Here is a 20,733-nt window from a genome sequence, read left to right as displayed (position 1 = left end):
TGAAGGGTAAGTCAGGATGTCACATGCAGAAACTTCACAATTATTCAAACATTTATGTAGTCTTTGTGGCAACCCTGATCTCACGGGATAAGCTGAAAGGACAAAAAAATAAATAAAAATGTAGTCTTTTATACACATTGTAGCCTTGCACTGGAGTGGTTCCAGTTTTCATACTGGGCTGCTGCCTTTGCCACTCCTTTGGCCTGCTGTTGAACCTCAGGGAGCAAATGATCTCTTGACACTGCAATATGGCATGCTCTGATAATGTCACACCTCAGTAGAAACCTTGTAACTCTGCTGGCATCAGTCTGTAGTTCAAGAAAAATATTGACATCAGGGTTTTTCCACCACCACTGTTCTTTTCGTCTTCCTGTGGGAGAGAAAGACAAGAGACAAAATCTTAATAGTTTAGTATTGGGACACTGTTGATGTGTATTTGCAAATTTGAGGGAAGTGCAAAGGGAGGAAATTAGAGGAATCACAGTGTTTTTGATTAGACAGAAAAAATGATGATGAGCACAAATGGTGCTGACATATTGTGCTTTGAGATGGAGGAGTAAGGACTGATGAAATTAAAGATGATGTTTCTGTATTTTATTACCATAAAAAATATAAATCATGAGACGATTCACTTCTAAATTCTAATGAAACAACCTCCACTGCGGACTGCTGAATGATGGTGTCGCATGTGGTCTTTTTGGGGAACTGAGATATACCATAAAAGTCTATGAAGTAATGAGTGATTCTTCCGGCTCCACAGTTCATAAGGACAATATACAGTATAGTGGAAATCCCTGTGGCAGTCAGTCAATCAGTCATTCAGCCTTTCAGTCACTCTGCACATTGCACGAAGCTGTGAAACTGTGGTGCCTTTACGCATTGCAGCAGTACGCACCTCCCTCTGTCTGGGACTTCACAGGTCCTCTACAGGGACAGGTCCTCGACACACACACACACACACACACACACACACACACACACACACACACACACGTGCGCAAACACAAAATTACGTACTGTCCCTCTGGCTCTTTCCCTTCCCTTTCTTCACATCCTCCCTTCATTCTCTGAGTGTCTCTGAGGGCCTCGGAGTGCAGCAGGAGTGACTCTTTTCCAACGCTAACGACTCCAACCCCTCTGACTTGAGAGAATAACCTGACAGACGCCACTGTGTCCTTCACATGAAGGAATTATGACGCAATACATTAAAGTCAAGGCCAGCAATAATGCAGCCTACAAGCATGTGAAAAAGATGGACAGATTTGCTATGACATAATTATTTTCTAATGTGTAGTTTAAAATATGAATTATCTGCCTCTGCTTTACACGCTCACAGTGATTTTGACACTATTACTCTCACCACATTTGTCAACCCACATAAATGGTTTTATCCTTTGTCTTGACAGGTGGATAAGACAGCCAAGCTTGTGGTGTCCTGTGTGTTTATCCTGTCAGCTGGAGGAAAAACTTTTGCACATATTTTTGACTTTCTTTGCAAATAAAATTGTATCTATTAGAGAAAGAATTCACTAGATCCTCCCCACAATTATCACAGATCATATACATAATATAATCATCGGAAATACCAAAATTCCTCTTAGACCGCTTCTTAGATGTCGCTGAGCTTACTTCAATAATTCATTAAAGTTTCATTAAAACTAACAAATGTCTTTTAGACCCCATCGTGACTAGACTCCTTAAAGTTGTTTTAACCTTAATAGACAAATCCATATTAGATTTGATCAATCTATCTTTGGAAACAGGCCACGTACCAACAGTTGCTGTAGTCAAACAAATCAATTGGTCAAACTTCGAGCATGCCTCAAAGACATAATGTCCTGGATGTCCTATAATTTCCTACTTCTAAATTCACAAGTTAATTTTCTCAACAGAATAGAATTTAAAACCCTCCCCTTTTAGATTCAAAGCCCTTAATTGTCATGTCCTACTGTATCTCTTAGTACAGTAATATCCCAATAGACCACTTTGATCTCAGAATGTAGGCATAGGAGTTTCCAAAAGTAGAATAGGAGGCAGAGCCTTTAGCTATCAAGCTTCTCTCCTGTGGCTGGCCGTTCAGATTCAGGAGACTAGGCATAAAACCTTCCTTTTGGACAAAGTTTATATTTAGAGCTGGCTCAGTTCCTCTGAGCCACCTCTTACTTATGCTGCTTTAGACTTAGACTGCTTGGGGACCCCCCTGATTTCCACCCTGAGCCTGGTTTCATCTGTTAAACAGAGATTTTTCCTCCACCATTGCCTAAAGCTTGCTCAATGGAGATTTGTTTGGTTACATAAAAGTCACATATTCAGTGTAATGTAACCCATGAAAGGTTTCAATAAAATGTCTTCTCACTCCTACAAACAATGAATATACAGACAATATGCAACATCTGAACTACCCCTTTAAAATAGTTTATTCCTATTGAAGTATGTACAGGATGTATCTTTACTCTGACCAGGCTCTTCAGTGAATAGGCTCCACTGTTGCCATTCTAAAGGATTTTGTGAAGTTTACCTTGTTATAGTCGCAGTTTTGTGTTCATCAGCGGTGTGTGTTAATGCATGTATTGCATGTTTTGGCATGTGAAACTTAAAGAATGTTTTCGGCTGCCACAGCATATGTGGTTCAGCCCCTCAATAATCTTTCAATGTATTTCACCACACAGTTTTCATCCGTGCTTGCGTGCATATTATGTCAGAATGAATGGGATTTGATGCGGGGTTCTCTATCCTTAGCTGGTACATCATGTATCAGAGCTGGGACAGGGGTCATGAGGTGGGACAGCTGACACTTTCTTAGTACAAAAAAAGACCAGTTCATTAAATATAGCGGTGATCTAGCAATGTAAACTTGAGAGACTTGAATGGTGATAGTCTCATATGAACCATATATTACATTAAGCTCACTTATGTTAAAATAAAATGAGCTAAATGGCTAGAATTAGCTGGAATATCACTGGCATTCTAAGCACACAGCAAATAGGTCTGATGTTATGCTGCAAATGGAGAGTAACTCTGAATGAATGCACTCAAAAGGATGCTGAAAGGATTTCAAGAGCCCATTCACTGAGGATCTACAGATGCAGACACCTAAGTCAGTGCCTTTTTGCCATATCCTGCCTCAAGGAATAGCACAGCGGTACTAAGTCGCTGTCCTGTGACATAATCCACGTTTCATTTGACTGCAGCTGTGCCAAAAGGCAAACGCATCAGTATTCAGTACTGTGCTGTATTTGAGTTCTTCTTTTTCCTGGGGCAACAGTTTCAGCATATCACGCAGTAAGTATTTGTGTACAGTATTTGAATATGCACACATAGACAGAGGCAAACAAGAAGCAAGTGTCATTACTTTTTCTCTAGACCACGCAAAGCTTTGATTTCCCTACAGGAGGCTGCAGTGAAACTAACACTGCTAACACACTAACACTGTTATATACATTTTAATATTAGTTGCTCACTAACTGCAGGTCATTTGCAATTAAATAGTTTTATTCTATCTTTATTTTTAAAAGATTAAAGAACAACAAAAGTATGACATATGTGCTGCTATCAGCCAGTAACCACTCTGGCAGGTGGCTCTGACGATGACAATGGAAATTGGTTTGTTGATTAACCACTTTTGTTGCGTATTCCTTTAACACCAAGTTAGCCTCAGCTGTAATTTATGTTATGTGCTAATTAGCAAATATTATTATTGGGCAAGGCTAAAATGATACCTGCTACACGTCAGTGCGCTGTTGTGAGGATGCCACTGTACCATGCTGAGATTATATTAATGTAAAACCAAGACTGATGATTTATTTACCTGTTTATCTAGCATTTATCTTTGTCTAATTATCATTCATCTTCATGTAGTGGAATCTAGGTCAATTTAATTTCTACTTGTGAGAAAGCCCAATGCCTCAGTGTTGAATAACATCAACAATTCCTATAGATCACATTTTCGGAATATAAAGTTAGTGAAAGCAAGATTTGGGTTTTATTGTGTTATAAAGTTGTTGCTGCTCTTGGCCTAAAGTTTGTAGCTCTAAAATGTGAGGTACATTTCTGCATTTCTATAAACTCCAGAAGAGGCCATGTCTCGTTAACGTCAGAGAAAATGCATTTGCCTAACACCAAAATAGCTTGACGAGGGCAAGACAAATAGCGCTACAGCTGTGTTTCCATGTGACAGCAGTGCTATGTTAATTTGCCCTTTTTTGAATGGCATGCTGTCCCTGCGGAGCCCTGCTACACATATTTCTGTATAAAATGCTAATTCAGTGTTCAAATGGCATTCATTGTAATTCTTTGTATGTTTACAAGTTGTCACGGTGAAATTCAGTCTGATAGCCCAGGCAAATGTTGGTAACTTTTTTCTATTTTGGTGACTCGGTATTTGGACACGGGCCACATGCTGACGTGGAGAATTAAGGAAAATCAGTTATTTCAACTCCTAGAGTCAACAAACAGCATTAAAATACATATAATATAAAATTACACAGATACAGAATGGGGTGCCACATTACCACCGGGATGATGGTATATTGTGCTTTTAAAAATACTAATACTAATAAAGTGTGTCCAGAGTACAATGCTGTTAAAATCACAGTAGTTTACAAAAATTTGCATTGTTTTATTTGTTTTTGTTTTTCCTTTCAGGGATGACTCCTAACACCAATTAAGACATTGTGAAAATACATGGTTAGAGGAGGCTTTTTTGTTAATCTCAGCCCTGACACGAGAAACAACAGACTATAAATCACAGGCAAAACATAAACAAGCTGTACTGTAGAGATGGTGGACACTCAGAGGACAATGTGCATGCCAGGATGTGGGCTTCTGTTGTGTTTCTAGGTTATACACAAGGTGATGGATGCATCTGTTGACCGGACACAGCCTCTGGTGTCTCGATTAATTGATGGGCTATACAGTGGTTTGGTCAGTCCTCTGTGTACTCTCTCGTATCTGTCTCACCATGAGTAAAGTGAAGTTATGTTACTAGGAAAAAAAAGGCAAGGACTTTATACGCACTTGCAGGTGCAGGGTAGGGTTATTTTAGAGCTGGAGGTTAACCCTCAAAATATTATATTCAATGTCTTTTATGTTTGCCCTCTGTTTGTGTTTCTGATTGTACAGGATGAACTGCACTGTATAAACAGGTAACTGTTTGCCTTTTTACACTGGTAGCATGTCAGGACTTTGTTGCAGTGAACTTGGCTTGAATAATTTTTCTTCCCACCAATAATCACGTAGTTAAGCTTAAACAAAATTAGCTGTGATACCATCGTACTGACAATGTGAATTACTGAGATCTGGTGATAGTGGCATCAATCAGTAGGGCAGGCAACATAGTTTAGCCCTGTCATAGCCATTTATTCAAAGGAAGAGCACCAAAAAAGTGCTTACAGCTACAGGGGGTAACAACTTTTTCACTCTTTTTTCATCATGCCTGCTATTTGTCCTAGTGGATTTCTAGCAGTGCCACCACTTCTAGATGCACCCAGCTGATTTAAAAAGAATGCGAAGAAATAAGGAAAATCAAGAGAGTCTACACAGTGTTTCTTGACCTGGCAAGCAGTTACAACAGCTACTTAATATAATTTACTGACATAATTATGCACATATTCTTGTTTGTTTATGGGCTGAATCAAACAGTGGATGGGATAAAGATAAACAATGAAAAAAAATAAAAATAAAAAACTGTGTTTTTAAAGATCCACTAATTTGCATGATTATTGAGTTTTGTATTTTCCATAGTTTTGCTTTTATGTCCTGTGTGTTACTGTTTGCTACCTGCCAAACAGCAATTAGCAGACTGACAAAGGTGGTGCTTAGCTTGTGAACATGATGAAGCATTTAGCACCTAAAGATTCTGAATTTAACAGATAGAGTAAACCGAGCTTGCGGGTAAATGTTGTTCTGTTGGCTGAATATGTAAGTAGTCAACTCTTTTATGACCTGCCCCTAATTTATAGTGTGGTAACAACTTGCCCTACTGCCCCAAGTGGACAAACAAAGGTTACAAAGTTTGCTGCTTTAAATGTGCATTTAATGTATCACATCATACATTTAACACTGTACGTAATAAAGCTATATTTTTTAAATTGGGAATTGGGCGGGATTTTTTTTTTAATAATTATTTATTATTAAATTTACTTTGTGTATTTTGAGTTTTTTTTCCAGTGTGAGACCTTTGTTTACAGATAAAATCTTTTCCAGGCAATAACATTAAACTTGAAAGCTTTAATGGTCGAGAAACTAAAAAACTAAAAATGAATCCTGAGCCCATGAAAGCATAAAGTCATGTGTTACAATAACCAACTCGACTTTAGTAAACCATACTCGGGATCTTTAAACTACCCTTCATGTATTAAATCATTTCTGTTGGACTGGTAAAAATAAAACAAATCCCTCTCCTAGATATTAGCCTGCACTCATGCACCCACCCCTCCCTCTCGCTCCCAGTACATGTTCTCATCTCGTCCTGCAGGAATACACTCTCTTCCTCTGCAGCCCGACTCTGACACAACCGGCGTGTCTGCAAACTGGGAACAAGAGAGAAGCATTATTCCTCGTTTCAGGCGCATAACTTGTGTTTTCTTTGACCGGGCTGAAGGCGAAAGGGGCAGGTGGTTGTAACACAGCAACGAGCCTTATTTCCCCCGGAGAAATAAAGACTTGGAAGAAGCTTACAACAAGGTAAACGATGTCCACTGGCTTTACTGAACGGGACAAGATCGTAATAGGTTTCTAGACTTGGTCAAAGCTGCAGCTGCAGCCTATTGTGCATATACTGAAACACATTGACTTCGTAAGGACAGAATGGGTGCATGCAGGCTGTAGTGGCTGCAGAAATGCAGGTTCTGTAGTGTAATTGTGCTGAAATGCTGCATCGCACCAGGCGGAGTGAGTTCAGGCTGTAGGTTTTAATGTGAGGAGAAAGTGATGCTGCTGCAGATGATGAAGAAGAAGAAGGAAACCAGGAAATGATTTAAAGGCGCTCAGCTGGAGCAGATTGGACTTGGGGATCATGAACACGATCCGGGTACGAAACAGTGAGTTTTGTGCGGTGCAGCAAGTTTTCAGGATTTGTCTTCTGCTCGGCTGTACAGCACAGGGCACACACATGCTGCTAAAATGCGGCAAAAGTCTCCGTGAGCTCGTTGTGCCGCAACAGGGGACAGAAAATCATAAAGCACCAAGTCTCGCAGTAAACTCTGTTTTGTGCACTGCAAATCCCATGAGAATATTAAAATGATATCATGTCTACTACAATGTACTTTAAGGTCTGTACAATCACAGCTGAGCACCTCGGGCATATCCCAGCTGCAGGGTTGTAAAGAAACATGGCATTTTCAGTTATTCAAAAAATTTTATTTTAAATTTTATATAATTATTCTTATAGAAGAAAAATATAGCATTGTTATTAATAACATAGGAAACACATATAAACACAAATGGGAGCTACATATGAACAGCATCCTTAAAAGAAATCCCATTTGTCTTGTCATGTAACATTTTTACACACTGGATGAAATATTGCTCTCTAAGGCCTATGTACTGACACAAACTATACACCCGGTGGCTTGTCTTTGACCCTGTCTTTGTTCGACCCCCGTTTTGTCAGCATAAATCCACACAAGATGGAGTGTGATTGTAAATCGAGGGCGCAGGTGCCTTGACAGAACTGGGATCACAGTGTTGTAGTTGGGGGTGAAGCTATCCTAACCCAGTTAATTCAGCTTTATCTTAACATATTCTATTACGTGGTCTATTAAAGGTAAAAGTGCATACAAAAGTAGAAGAGCTATTGTGATTTTGGATTTTTTGTTGTCCTCAACAAGCTTCCTGATTCCCCCATCACTTCAAATTATTGTGTAGCAGTATACCTGTAGTAAAACTGTGTGCTAACTGTTACTCATGCACTCACAGCCTTTTTTTCCTGACCCCTGGCTGCAGGTCTGTCGCCAATAACGTGACCACTGAAGGAAGAGAAGCCAGATCTGCTTCATCATGAATTTTGTAATGAAAGCTGCGCTCGGAGGTGAGTAGTCTGCCGGACTGGGGGTTGATTTAACAGCACTGCAGTGTAAAGCGTTTAAAGGGATGTAGCAGAACTACAGTACTAGTCCTGGCCTGCTAGTTATGGGGGCAACCAGCGGCTAAAATCAATCCCACTGACTTTAAACATCAGCTATGCATTCCATCTTTCTTTCTCCCTGCATCCATCTTTTAAAAGCCTGTCAGGGCAGGGCATGACTTATTAAAAAGCCAGTTCTTTTCAATGCCGTCTGGATCATAGAAACCTGTTTCTGCTTTAATGGAAAATGTAATGCGCCCTGTAAAAGTGCATCAGGAAAAATGTAAAAACAAGTTTCAAAATACTGCAGATGAAACTGAAATAGAGGCAATAACACAGGAGTACAGTGGGTTTAGTCATATACTAATATTCAAGCTATTAGGTAAAAATGTAGGGACAGCAACACCAGCTTAATTTTAAAATTAATCTTCATGAATGTTTGAGTTTATAGGCACAAGGAAGGCTGAAATTTCTCCTTATAATTATTAGTGAATTATGACATTTTCAACCAAATAGACGGTGCCTTTGAAGCCAACTGTTGGCATCTTTTGAAGCAAGAGAGATTGGAGATCACCTATTATCCTTTAGAATATTATCTTAGCTATTATTTGGCCTCTAATTGGTCCCCATTATAGCTTTGTAATTCATCTTCCTTGTCAGATAATACTTCAAGGGAAAGGCAGGACAGTGGCACCAGTAGTCACATTGCAGCAGTCGCACACACATATACTGGTCAGTCGTGACTATGATGCTGAGCTGCTGTTGTCCAGGTTACAGAGGAGTTAGGTGGCTACAGTTAGGATGTTGAGTTGAAGCACAGTGCTGGCTCCTCATTGGGATGCAGAGGAGGCAAGTGCTACCTCGTTCTCCACAGCAGCTGTGCCTTGTGCAACGCTATGAACTCTTAAATCAGCTGCATTGCATTGGATGCCGGCTTTACTCCACATAAGTTGCCTGCAGCCTGTGGGAGTACATTTAACAGTGTGGTTGTTTCCCTCGGTGTATATCTGTCTGTACTGTGCTTGTGCTGGAGAGTTGGTTTATACGTAGTGTACAGGACAGTGTATGTGTGTGTACTGCATCTCTAGAAAGATAAACGACAGAAACTGCACAGGCCTACTATAGGGTATAGGTTTTTCGTGCATGAGAAAAAACTAGTGAGAAAATGGGCGAAAGAGATAAGTTATGATAATGTATCTGTTTAAAACAATTGGTGATTGTTTTGCCGTCAATGCATTAGTACATTTTTATCGGAGTCCTTTGGTTCTGGTCCAGGTTTGCAGACTGGGGCACAGTGACCTCTTTCCACAGAAATGTCTGCAAACCTGCTGACAGTGCATTGGATCACTAAAGCTTTCTGTGGGGTAAAAATCAGATAATAAAACAAACTGCATTGTCAGGTAATCAGTCAGCTCAGTGATCAATCTGACATCTAGAGCCTGTCAGCCAATAAATCAGTATTAATCATTTAATCTCTAATGCTGCAGTATTATCATTATATCAGGCCTCCCTGTAGTTTTGCTGGTTAGGCTGCATACAGTTCTGTGCAACCATAATTAACCATCAAATTAAAACAAAAATGAAAAGATAAACATGCTTGAACTCAGGAGAAATACCTATAATATGATTTTAATATGAAATATAATAATATGATTTTATTAGCCAGGCAAGCAGCACAGGTCTATGGATGGTAATGTTGCTTACTGAGTCCTCTACGTAAGTCAAGAAAATCCACTTCTTGTTGCATGGTGATGTGTTGTGTAAGTGGCACACGTTACAAGAGCTTTTGCTGAGTTAAAGAAATTAGGATTTTTAGTTCATTTACTAAATGTGAAACTCAATTTCAAAAATATATTTTCCTCTAGTTTTGTTTAGGAATCCTGAAATAATACAGTTGATAGGTGCAATAAAATTCATAGTTTCTGAGTACAACAGAAAAAATGTGAATGAAATTTATTTCATTCACCATTTAAAAATGTATTATTTGTAAATGGTGCTGTAACTTTACAAAAGAAATAAATAAATATCTGATAGCAAGATTTCTCAGCAGATCAGATTAGATACAGCAAAATGTGGACCACACTTTTTTCTTGTATGAGAACAATAACTTTACTGTCATTTTGAAACAACCAGGGTCTTATGCCTATACTTTTTTCCATTGTGTGTTTGTTTTTCTTCTGTAAAAATGTGGATTTTCTATCCTGTCACTGAGTGTTTTGCTGAGTGTCTTAGGTGATGAGTTTGTGGAGGAAAGTCTCTATAAAAAGAGGATGTTGCCAGTGCATTAACGAATCCTCCAAGGCTTCTTTGGTTACACTTCTTTGGTTACAGATAGCTGGAGGTAAAGAGAGTGATGTTAAGCTGTGATGATTCAGCTTCAAAACAACAAACAAAATGTTGCTCATTTCTACAGTATGTTTGCCTCATACAGTATTTCAAAATATTTAATTAAAAGTAATATAAATATATATAAGTATATATATTGTGTAGTGAAGTATTAGATGAATATATTTTTACATTTCGCCCTGTCAGATCTGACACGCAGCTCCAGTAACAGAGGATTTTAGAAACTACACTGATTACCTCCCAGAGTTTACACGTTGAACAGATGGTCAGGTGCATTAGTCCCAAATTAAGATTTTTGGCATGCCATGTTGCATATTGCCACATATTTGCTGCCAATAATTTCTAGAGCAGTATAGGAGCAGCTTTTATTCAAAACATTACATCTATAACTAGTTGAAGCCATAAATAGACTTAATTTCAAAGGTTTCATCGCTGTGCAAAAGGTTTATTTTTGGTGTTTCTTTAATTTGCAAACCAGGCTATTATTAAAATGCAGTGTTAACCTTGATCAACAGGCAATAAACAGCATCTCACTAATTGGCTTCTTGCAAAGTAATCCTGTCCAGCCCACAAAATCAAGGGATCTAAACTGATTACTCTTGATGTAACCAGTTCTTATTTTATGCAACCACTAACTAACACTGATTAATGTAGATGGAATTTAAACATACTGTACCTTTAGCATCCTAGACTACAGTCTGTAGGTGCTTGGAGCTTTCAGGCTCCTAAATGTTCTTCCTGGGAACGAAAAGGATTCAGTTACCCTTCTTTCTACAACAAGGATCCATCATTTTCAGTCAAGCACTGTTGTTATTTGTGAGCTATAAAACAATCCCTCAAACAGTTCTTATTCTAAAGCACCACTAAGCTTTTCTTGTGAATGTAATGCTTTCCCCGAGTGCTTTTGTGCTGACTTGGATCTTTCCAACTTTTACAAGCTGAAGCAGGTTTTGACAGAATAAGGTGCTGCGGGTACAGATAAAGTGTGGTAGACATAAGTTTTAAGGTATTGGAGCTCAGCGCAGCCATGAAGGCCACAGGCACCAATCAGACTGTGTGCGTATTGGCACAAAGGTCCCTGGTGCAGCTCTTAAGTCAGTCATTAAATTTAATTACCAGTTTAAAAACATTTCACTTTTACTTTGTGTTTAATGAATGTGTGGTTTGCCAAGCTGAAAAACAATCTACAAGGCCACTCAATGAGTGAACACGTTATGTAGCTCAAATTATCTCATATATCTGCAACACAAATTCTTACCTCCACCTTATCAATAGTCACACCGCGTTTAAACATTGTCATACATCAGTCCGGTGTAATAGTATACTGTTTTATGGTGTGTAAATACGTATGTCTGTGTGGTGTAACATATATTGATGTTGACACATCAGGGCTGAGGTGTTCGACATTGTTGTGTGCAATGCACACATAGAAATATCTGTAAATATGTGTTTACTTCGTTTTTACCTTTTCTGTTTTACATAGAATTTATTTGTAATCTGTTTTCATCTAAAAGCCTAATCAGGGACAGAGCCTCCAAATTAGATTTTTGCTACAGGCCTTACATACACAACATTGGTTACTTAGCTGTAACAATGTTTAGTTGTATTTTCCCTAAATAAAAATAACGATAATGATGAATAAACAAATACTAACACTGACAATTGCATTCGTGTGAGAGGAAGGCTTTGGATTGATTGGTGCTTTTGAATTTTATATTAATTTGACTGACTGTTAAGTCTTTTTTGGTCAAGTGTGACGAATTTAGAGACTAAAAGGGAAATTTATGATTTTTATGCCTTGCTGGTACACCTTACTTGTTTGGGGATGCTTAAAATAGCTTATGACGGTGAATGGCTTTTTACCAGACTCAAAGGAAAAACAACATGTTTAATTTTTAATCCTTGTGGAGGCTAAACCTGACAAATAGTACTTCGCAGTACAAATCATTACCTGTGTTTTTTTATTTTATTAAAGTAATGCAACGAATGATTTGGCTTGTAAACAACATTTCGAAAGCCTGCAATCCAGGAAACCGTTGCAGTGCAGGAGGGAGGAACATTGCAAGTGGCAAACTAATCAAGTCAAGCAAGAACCTTCCTACTGACTGTCAGTGTCTGATGACTCAAAAATAAGCAGTTGTATACCTCATCCCAACTATATCTGGTAGTGGAGCCTAAAACACTGCCAGCACTCGTCTCTGAGTTCACTATGGACATTTGAGCTAGCCTGTAACTTGCTGCTGAGGTGTCAGCAAGTCCTGGATTACAAAAAGAAATCAGTATTGGTTTGACGACAGTGACATGGGTACGACAGCTTCTAGCCAAAAAAATAACAACAATCAAAACCCAGTTCTTGTCATAAATAAGGTGCCCTGACAGACACGATATGTCAGAATGCTGAGAAATAATCCTGACCAAACACCAGCAGCTTTACTTGGCTGCAGCTGTGGTGAATCCCAAACTTTTAAAATGGAAACTGGCTTAAGGCCGCCACACACTCAACGACTGTACGGCCGATTATGAATTAAGTTGTGATAAGTGTTCAGACCTAGTTGGTCCTAGTCAGTGCCAGTCCTAGTCGGCGCTGACAGTCAGCACAGGCAATAGTTAAGTTTGTCCTGTTTAAAGATTCTAGTCTCTAGACTATGCTAACGTCACCACGGAGGCAGAGCTACAGTAACTGCAGCTTTGCCTGAACTTAGTCTTAGTTTAGACTTAGTTTTATAAAGTTATTGTTGTTTATAAACTCCTCGCTTTTACATCCGGGATTTTGCCTGGGTTTATTTTCCATTTTTTTCCATCTTTTGTTACCGACAAATGATTAAATTAAAAAGTCAGAGTCCCCAGTTGCTGCCTTATTTGTTTTGGTACAAAAACACGCCATTCACACGGGATTTGAAGTGTAGAACATCCAGCTGTTCCCGACCGGTCGTTAAGTGTGTTGTCCCCAGTTTACCCAGAGACGGTCTGTATGTGTGAGCTGCCCAGTCTTTGCCAGGCCCATTAAGTGTGTCCCCAGCTTTAGAGCCTCAGAAGCACACCAGTATATGTAGGAATAATATCATATTGGTTTATTATACTAAAACTGTATAAGATTCACAACATTTGTGAATTAGTTAACATTGAATTACATTAACATTGAAACACAGTAAAATACTCTGGCATAACACACGTGTGCAGCTGTTCCGCCTCTCAAGCTAACCTGCGAGTGTAGCCGCCACTGGTCCGTGAATAAAGAAGCTGCAGAAGAGCGGCACAATCTCTTTTTCGTCACATTTTTAAAGCCTTACAAAAAGCTGCATTGATACAATGTCTTCTGTCGTGAAGCCCAAAACCTAGATCTCTATTGTCATCTGTTTTCCCACCACACTTTGGATTTAGAGACTGCTTTGCCTGAGAACCTTAAGCGGGAAAGGAGTAGATACGTACTGTTTATCTGATGCTGTCTGAAGTTCAAGCACTGGGAGAGTTGGCTAAGGTTAGCCATCTTTCCTTCTTTCCCTTAAGACTTTGGCTTTAATAAAGATTTATCAAAGGATTTTCAGTAGTGAGGAAAGAGGCTATAGTATAACTTTATCTCTTTGGCAAAGCAACGGGGAGCTTTGTAGAAAAGGTCTTAAAAAGTTGAATTGGGTGAAAGTGAAAAAAGACACTAGGAAAGTGTCCATATTAACTTGGATCTGTGTGTTTCTTCATTCACAGACATAACCATGTTGTATTTATTTATAGAATAACCTGTGCTACTGAACTCTCAATCAACTCCCAAAAATGATTGCAACTCACATATACTTACAAACTGGCCTTTACTTTGCACAATAGAATGCTGGTCTCATCTATCAAAATGTATTATACAAAAAGCATAAATGGAGGCTAAAGGCCAACCCTTCAGCTTTTCATTAGAGGCTTTTATTAGCCTACATATTCATTGTCAACAACCTTGTACAATATGCGGGGCTAAAGTGTAAAGACACTGTTATCAAAAACACTCGACGTGGCTCAACACAGCTTGATGCCTGAGAGCTTAATAGAATTATTCTGGTTTAAAAGGACACGGCTGTATCTCTGTCAAATGCCTCACATTGCAGGAGCCGGGATCATGGCTGAATATAACTCAGGGCTTTGTCTCCCAGGATCCTCTTTTTTTCCATGTGAACAAAGACAATCTGACTGTGCTAATAAGATTCAGTGAAACCAGACTAAGATTGTTTTGGCTCGGGTAGTTAAAAAAGATGACAATGCGGCTTAGCTGGTAGTGAGTCCCTGCTTCACTTACACTTTAATAGTAGTGTTTATATGGACTCTGTTTGAGATGCTGGGATTATGAACATATCCTCAATGTTGCTTGCACTATGTCAGATAAGGTGTTAACTGAATACATCTGGGACATTTGGATTATAGGATGCCAATCCATAAAATTCGAATTTCACAGTACATGCATATTGACTTGCTGACTAAATTATATGTAAAAGAAAAGGAACAGTGAATACCCATTTCCTGCAAACGCTGTTTCTGATTCATGTTGAAGTGATTACAAAAGATGAACTTCAATCCAAGCCGTTTGATATAAGATAAAATTGGGATAAAATGGAGTCTAAACAGTAGGTGGAGTCTGTGTGGATGCAGAGTTAAGGGGAGTTGGGGGTTACACTCACACACTGTTTTACATTGACATATTTGAGCACACACATGCATTTGAACACAGTGACAGAAGAACTCAGCTAGAACTAAGCATTTATTTAGACACGTGCACAAATAGGGACATTTGCTCTATTTCTCCCTCTCTTCCTCACATTATCTTGCCTTCTCACACACGCACACACTAGTGAAGAGCAAACAAAGTGCATCATGGTTGGACAGACATCGCCAAATCAGCTTCTCTGTGCTGTTCATCAAAAGCTGATGCAGCAATAGCAAGGTTTACTTGTGATTTTTCCCTTTCTGAATTTCTTTCTCATATGTGTTTGTCTTTTTCCCTGAAATGCAAGTGACTTATTAATGTGCTTGTTTTTTTTAAATGCAGATTTTGTCATTGTTGCTGTGCACATTTTTAATTTTACTGCTGTAGTGTACACAGCAGTTCCTGGGAGCATCTCTATATTCTCTTTGTCTTTGTCTGTTCAGCCATTTTGTCTACCGCTTAGATTTAACCGCATTTTTTAGAGGAAACTTTACAGGAACTAAAGATGGTTTGATTGAAACCACTCTTATATATGAAATTACAGACATTAGTTAGCTTAGCATAAGGGCTGTAACTGCCTGTAGCTACTGTGCTTATCCACATCATGCACTTTTAAACTCCTGTTTTTGTATTGATCAAACATGTTGGTTTGAGAGCTTTTGGGGTGCTGATAAGTACATTTTGAACTAAGCCAATCAACAGTAAATGAAGAACTTGAAGTTGTAACAGTGATTAAAAAACATCCCATTCTCTTTCTTCCTGGCTTTATTTCCTTATTTTTCTCCCTCATTGGTTTTCCACTCATCTCTTCCCACATCATCCTTCCTTCTCCTGCATCTCTCCTGTCTTTTATCTGGTCGCATTTTGCTGCAGTTCATTTTGATTATGCTGATGAATCAAAAATACTAACAACACCGGGGGCAGATGCAGACAGGAGTGCTTTATCTCTCTTGGCTGCTTTCTCTCTCTCCTTAGACATTGAACTGCCCCTCCTCCTTCCCCTAGTTTCACCCTCCTGTTCATTTCTCTTTCTTTACTCTTCCCTTCTCTACACCTTCTCCCCTCTCTTCACTTTGTCACTTTCCTCTCATCCATCCTTTTACCTCCCTCGTCTGCATCTTTTCAGCTGTCTCGCTGACAGTCTTGCATCTCCCTCTGGTCCCACAGAAACTGCTGGGTAATCTCACTAACTGGAACAGCTCAGCTAATTGGGCTCAATAGTTTCTGACAGATTTTCTCCCTCTGCTCATGCTCTCCTTGTTTTCCTAAATATGTATTATTTTCAGCAGTATAGTGTCTTTTCTTCCCTCCTCCTCAAAACCAATCTGCTCCAGTCTTTGCCAAAATCCCTCAGACCACTGTCTTTTCTCTCCATATTGTTTTTTCTGCTGGTGCATGGTGACAGGCTTCCCTCTTTTGTCTGGGCATCATGTCTTGTCTCCCTTGGCATCATGATGCATTATTTTTGGGATGTGCAACTCCTACAGTGAGGTTTGTGTAACACACATTGTAAGATTTGTGTCTAATGTTTTAAGAGACAGAACTCACATTTGCATTATATACCCTCTCAAATCTCTCATTCTTGCATGGAACTGACAATACAGAAAGTCGGTATGAATCTGCTTCTCTGTCAGCATATTTCTCACAGTAGGTTTTGTGGAACCAGTGCACACACCTTGATCTGGTCATTTAAAATTATAAACCAACAGCTCGATGCACAAACACATCCTCCTTCTAATATCATGACAGTAGAGACAATCAAAGGAATGCCACAGTCAGGCATGTGCACAGACAGACCAGGGCGAGGCTGCCCTTTTGCCCTCTTACTTGATAAATGCCTTTTTTGCAGAACAATTTTTTAAAACCCATGTCTAATTTTTTCAAAATTTAACTAAAAGTCTATTGTAGACATGTCTTTAGTTCTAATGTGAGCCCACACCTGCCTTTCTCATCCCCTCCTGGTCTTCCTTCTGAGGCAGTGACCACCAAACAAAAAAATTAAGATGGAGGTAGTTGAATCCCAGAGACTAATCTGATTTTGGGTTTGACATCTCAGTCTGACTGACCCACCCACTGTCATCACGTCTTTCTTTACGTCCCCTCCTTCCCTCTCTCTTTTTCTCTTAGGTGGTCCTCCCGATGTGGGCAAGATGCTGGGAGGAGAAGAGAAGGAGGAGGACCCTGATGCAGCGAAGAAAGAGGAGGAGCGACAGGAGGCGCTGAGGCAGCAGGAGGAGGAGAGGAAGGCCAAATATGCCAAGATGGAGGCTGAAAGGGAAAGGATGAGGCAGGGCATCAGGGACAAGGTATAATGACAATCTGTATGTCATCACTCAACACAAATGACTACAGCAAGTTAGTCAGTCTCACACTGGCAGGAAAACAACTTTTCCTGCAGAGAAGAGCTGGGCAGGGGGTGATGTGAATGAATAGACTATGAATGTTTACAGAAATATGACTAAAATTGAGAGCAAGAAAACATCAGAAACATAAAAAAAACACTATCTTGGAAGTTACTATGTATAATTTGTTACATACATGAGATGTTTAGATGATATTGGATTTCACTCAATCCTCTGATATTAATGCAGCTTCTAAACCCTTCACATCTTGGCTGCGTGACAACAAAACCCTTTTTATAACAAAGCTGTGCAGGAAATAGGCTATTTTAAGATTAGTTGTGTCTGCCTTTGTGGTAATTTTAACTTTTACTGTGATTGTAAAGCCCTTCAGTGGAGCGTAAGGAAGTGATTGTGCAGAAATGAAATTAGAAATCTGAACTTTTAGAGGTAAATGGGTGAGTCAGAAAGTGGGTTGGTTATGTTTTTGCTTAAACAGATGTCTAGATTTATTTATATTTTTAGCAGGCTTATGTTTTGTATTTCTTTCTAAAAACTCAATATTCAGTGCTGCCTTTTACTTTGTGAACCACGAGTAGTGTGCGTTTCTTATTGTTTGCCTTGGGTTCAGCTGCAGTCACTCATTTCATATTCAGATGGCGTTTGCTTGTCTCATCATGATCTGTGGTGCTGCTGTGATGGTAATGGCTGCAGTGTCGTGCGTGCAGTGACATTGTGAAAGACAGACTGTTTGTGGGTGGGGCAGGTCTGAGGGGGATACTGTAAATCAGCAGGATGAAAGGTGGCACTCCTCCTCTGGCTGGGTCCTCAACCCACTGCTTTTCCTGTGACTGATGACGTTTCAAAATCAAGTACACGCAGATTGAGATTGAGAAAGGCTTCCGGGAGAAAAGTGTTCAATCATTTGGCTATTGTAGTCTTTCCAAATGTCACTGGATTAAATAGTTGAAAATTCTACAGACTTCAAGATGCTTGGAAATACTCTAATTTTCAATGGTTGTGTATGGCGGAAAAAAAGGTTTTGGTCACTGAGTATGATGATGCTGGAGGCTGCATCTTTTAGTGGCCACTACCACAGTAGTGCCTTACAGGCTGGTGTCTGGAGGTCTTGGATAATTTATCAGGTGTCTTGAATTTGCATCCATCTGTCATGTGAGCACTTATGCCAGGGGGAATGGTCTCCAGTCCATCACAGGGCCCACACAGCTATTCTCACTCACATCCACACCGACATACGGGCAGTCTAAAGTCTATTGTTTGCAACAGAATGTGGAAACTCCACAAAGAAAGGCCACTGCCGCCAGGTGGATTTGAACCAGGGACCATTTTCACATAGCTGTGAGGCAGCAGCATTAACTGCTATTTCAAAGTTTTTGTTAGTCAGTCGGCTCTCCTAACTCCTACACATCCCTGTTTCTTTATTTGACCATCAGTACGGCTTGAAAAAGCGCGAGGAGGCGGAGGCTGAGGCAGCGGCCGCAGTGGAGGAGCCTGCCGCCGGCAGCTTGACCCGACCCAAGAAGGCGGTGCCGGCCGGCTGTGGTGATGAGGAGGAAGAGGAAAGCATCATGGACACAGTGATGAAGTACCTGCCAGGCCCACTGCAAGACATGCTGAAGAAGTAGGTTAGCGGGCCAGTTAATACTAACATAATCTAGCTTAGTTCATAGGCTACATTCACAAGATTGGCTTCAATCAGGGTTTTTTTCCATCCACGTGTAAATACGTAAAAAGAAGTTAAAATACAGCACAGTGTTTTGGGGTTCTGCCACATCTGGGAAAATAAATGAAATGTGAAGCAGCGCTGTGAATTGAAGCCGTTAGACTAAGCTAGGCTGACCCGGTCCTGTTAGCCATGTCACACTTATGAAGCTAACAGCAAGCAGAGGGACTGAAGACACAACGTTAGACCGTTCGTCCCTCTACCTCTAGTCTGAGAAGTTTTAAACTCCCTTTTCTCTGCTCGGGGAGCGGCTACAGAGCTTTCTGGCAGCACCGAACAGCAACCTCCCTGTCAACCACGCTGTTACCCAAACTGTACATAAATAATTGAAGACCTAACAAGGCTCAAGGTGGGCAAACTATCATAACCTATAATATAAATGATTATACTGTGTAGCTCTAAAATAAAAAAATATGTGATCACTTGATAAGCCATACTTTAAAAAGGAAATGTAAAGACTATTGTGTGCTCCTAAAGCTACTGTTTTGTGTTTGACCATGTCCAAAACGTATGTAAACCTTCGCAGTGTTCAAACCTACTGTCCATCTACTGTCCACGCCCACAATGCCAAGCTCACAGTGTGATGCCTTCATATACGTAGTGGTGTTTAAAATGTTTCTACGCCCCTGTCCAATGTGTCCTTTTCTCATGTCTTGCATGCCATTTGTTCGTTGTGTGAATATGTAGTACTCCCCCTTATTCTCTTCTTTGTCATGCAAAAAATATTAAGGCAATAACTTCTAAGTTTTCACTACCATATCAATATAACCGTGAGTAATATCAGAAATGTAAAAATGTCATGAATGCATTCAGGGGATTTAATTTACAGATTTAAAGGTTTTTTCTTTTTCTTTTGCTGATTCACTGTTTTAATAAGGAATGACCGTGTTCAGCCAAAACGTTTAAGCTTTCAGCCATAAAACCAGAACTTACAGTGAATATACTATTACCGTCAGGATCCACTTTAGAGAGAATGAATCTATATGAATAAATCAAAATCTTGACTTTTTTTTTAGCTATTATCAGCAGTATGAACTTTAATGTGGAGCGCTAGTATGGATTTAGTATCAGGTGAGGATTGTTGAGAAAGAGATCACCCTCTATCCACAGACCGAGTGAAGAGAATACTTTAGTTTGGCTGCTGATTGACTCACACATATAAAACAAAGTGTTAGTGTGAAAGATGAGGTGAAAAGATACCTGATCCACAATTTGAATCATTGTTGGTTTAGATGTGAGAATGAGCTGGCGAGGGGGACGTGGAACGCCACAAGCAATAACAGATTATCGTGTATGTTTTTGCCTGAGATTCAATAAAACCTTGTTCACAGACATTAAAAATGTGTTAGCCTCTTTTCTCTGTGATGTATTGTTGGCTTCAAAGAGGATGTGGAAATAGCAAACAAGCTTCATCCCTTAATCTGGCTGCTGCTGTATGTGGTAATTCAGCTCTATGTGAAATAGAGTTTATTTACATGTTTATTGTCTTAAGGCTGCTAAACGTAAGCCGCTACAAACACATGTAGATACGTGTACATTTTGCAGTAGAAAAAAACTGTAA

General features: G+C 39.6%; 1 protein-coding gene across 3 annotated transcripts; it reads left to right on the top strand.

Moving 5' to 3' along the window:
• Positions 1–3,258: 3,258 nt before the first annotated feature.
• cplx2a (complexin 2a) lies at positions 3,259–20,522 on the top strand. 3 transcript variants are annotated; one of them, XM_067498358.1, is made up of 4 exons: positions 3,259–3,282; positions 7,945–8,029; positions 17,217–17,395; positions 18,883–20,522. In XM_067498358.1, the coding sequence occupies exons 2-4, from the start codon at positions 7,999–8,001 to the stop codon at positions 19,072–19,074; spliced, it is 402 nt and encodes a 133-aa protein (XP_067354459.1). In that variant the 5' UTR covers positions 3,259–3,282; positions 7,945–7,998; the 3' UTR covers positions 19,075–20,522. The 3 variants fall into 3 exon arrangements, with proteins under 3 accessions (XP_067354459.1, XP_067354455.1, XP_067354456.1); XM_067498354.1 differs by lacking the exon at positions 3,259–3,282 and adding an exon at positions 6,451–6,684; XM_067498355.1 differs by lacking the exon at positions 3,259–3,282 and adding an exon at positions 6,898–7,030.
• Positions 20,523–20,733: the final 211 nt, after the last annotated feature.

This window comes from Channa argus, chromosome 3, assembly GCF_033026475.1.
Source record: "Channa argus isolate prfri chromosome 3, Channa argus male v1.0, whole genome shotgun sequence".
Classification (NCBI taxonomy): Eukaryota; Metazoa; Chordata; class Actinopteri; order Anabantiformes; family Channidae; genus Channa; species Channa argus.
The sequence above is the reverse complement of the archived record's forward strand: the minus strand, read 5'-3'. Positions and strand labels throughout refer to the sequence as shown.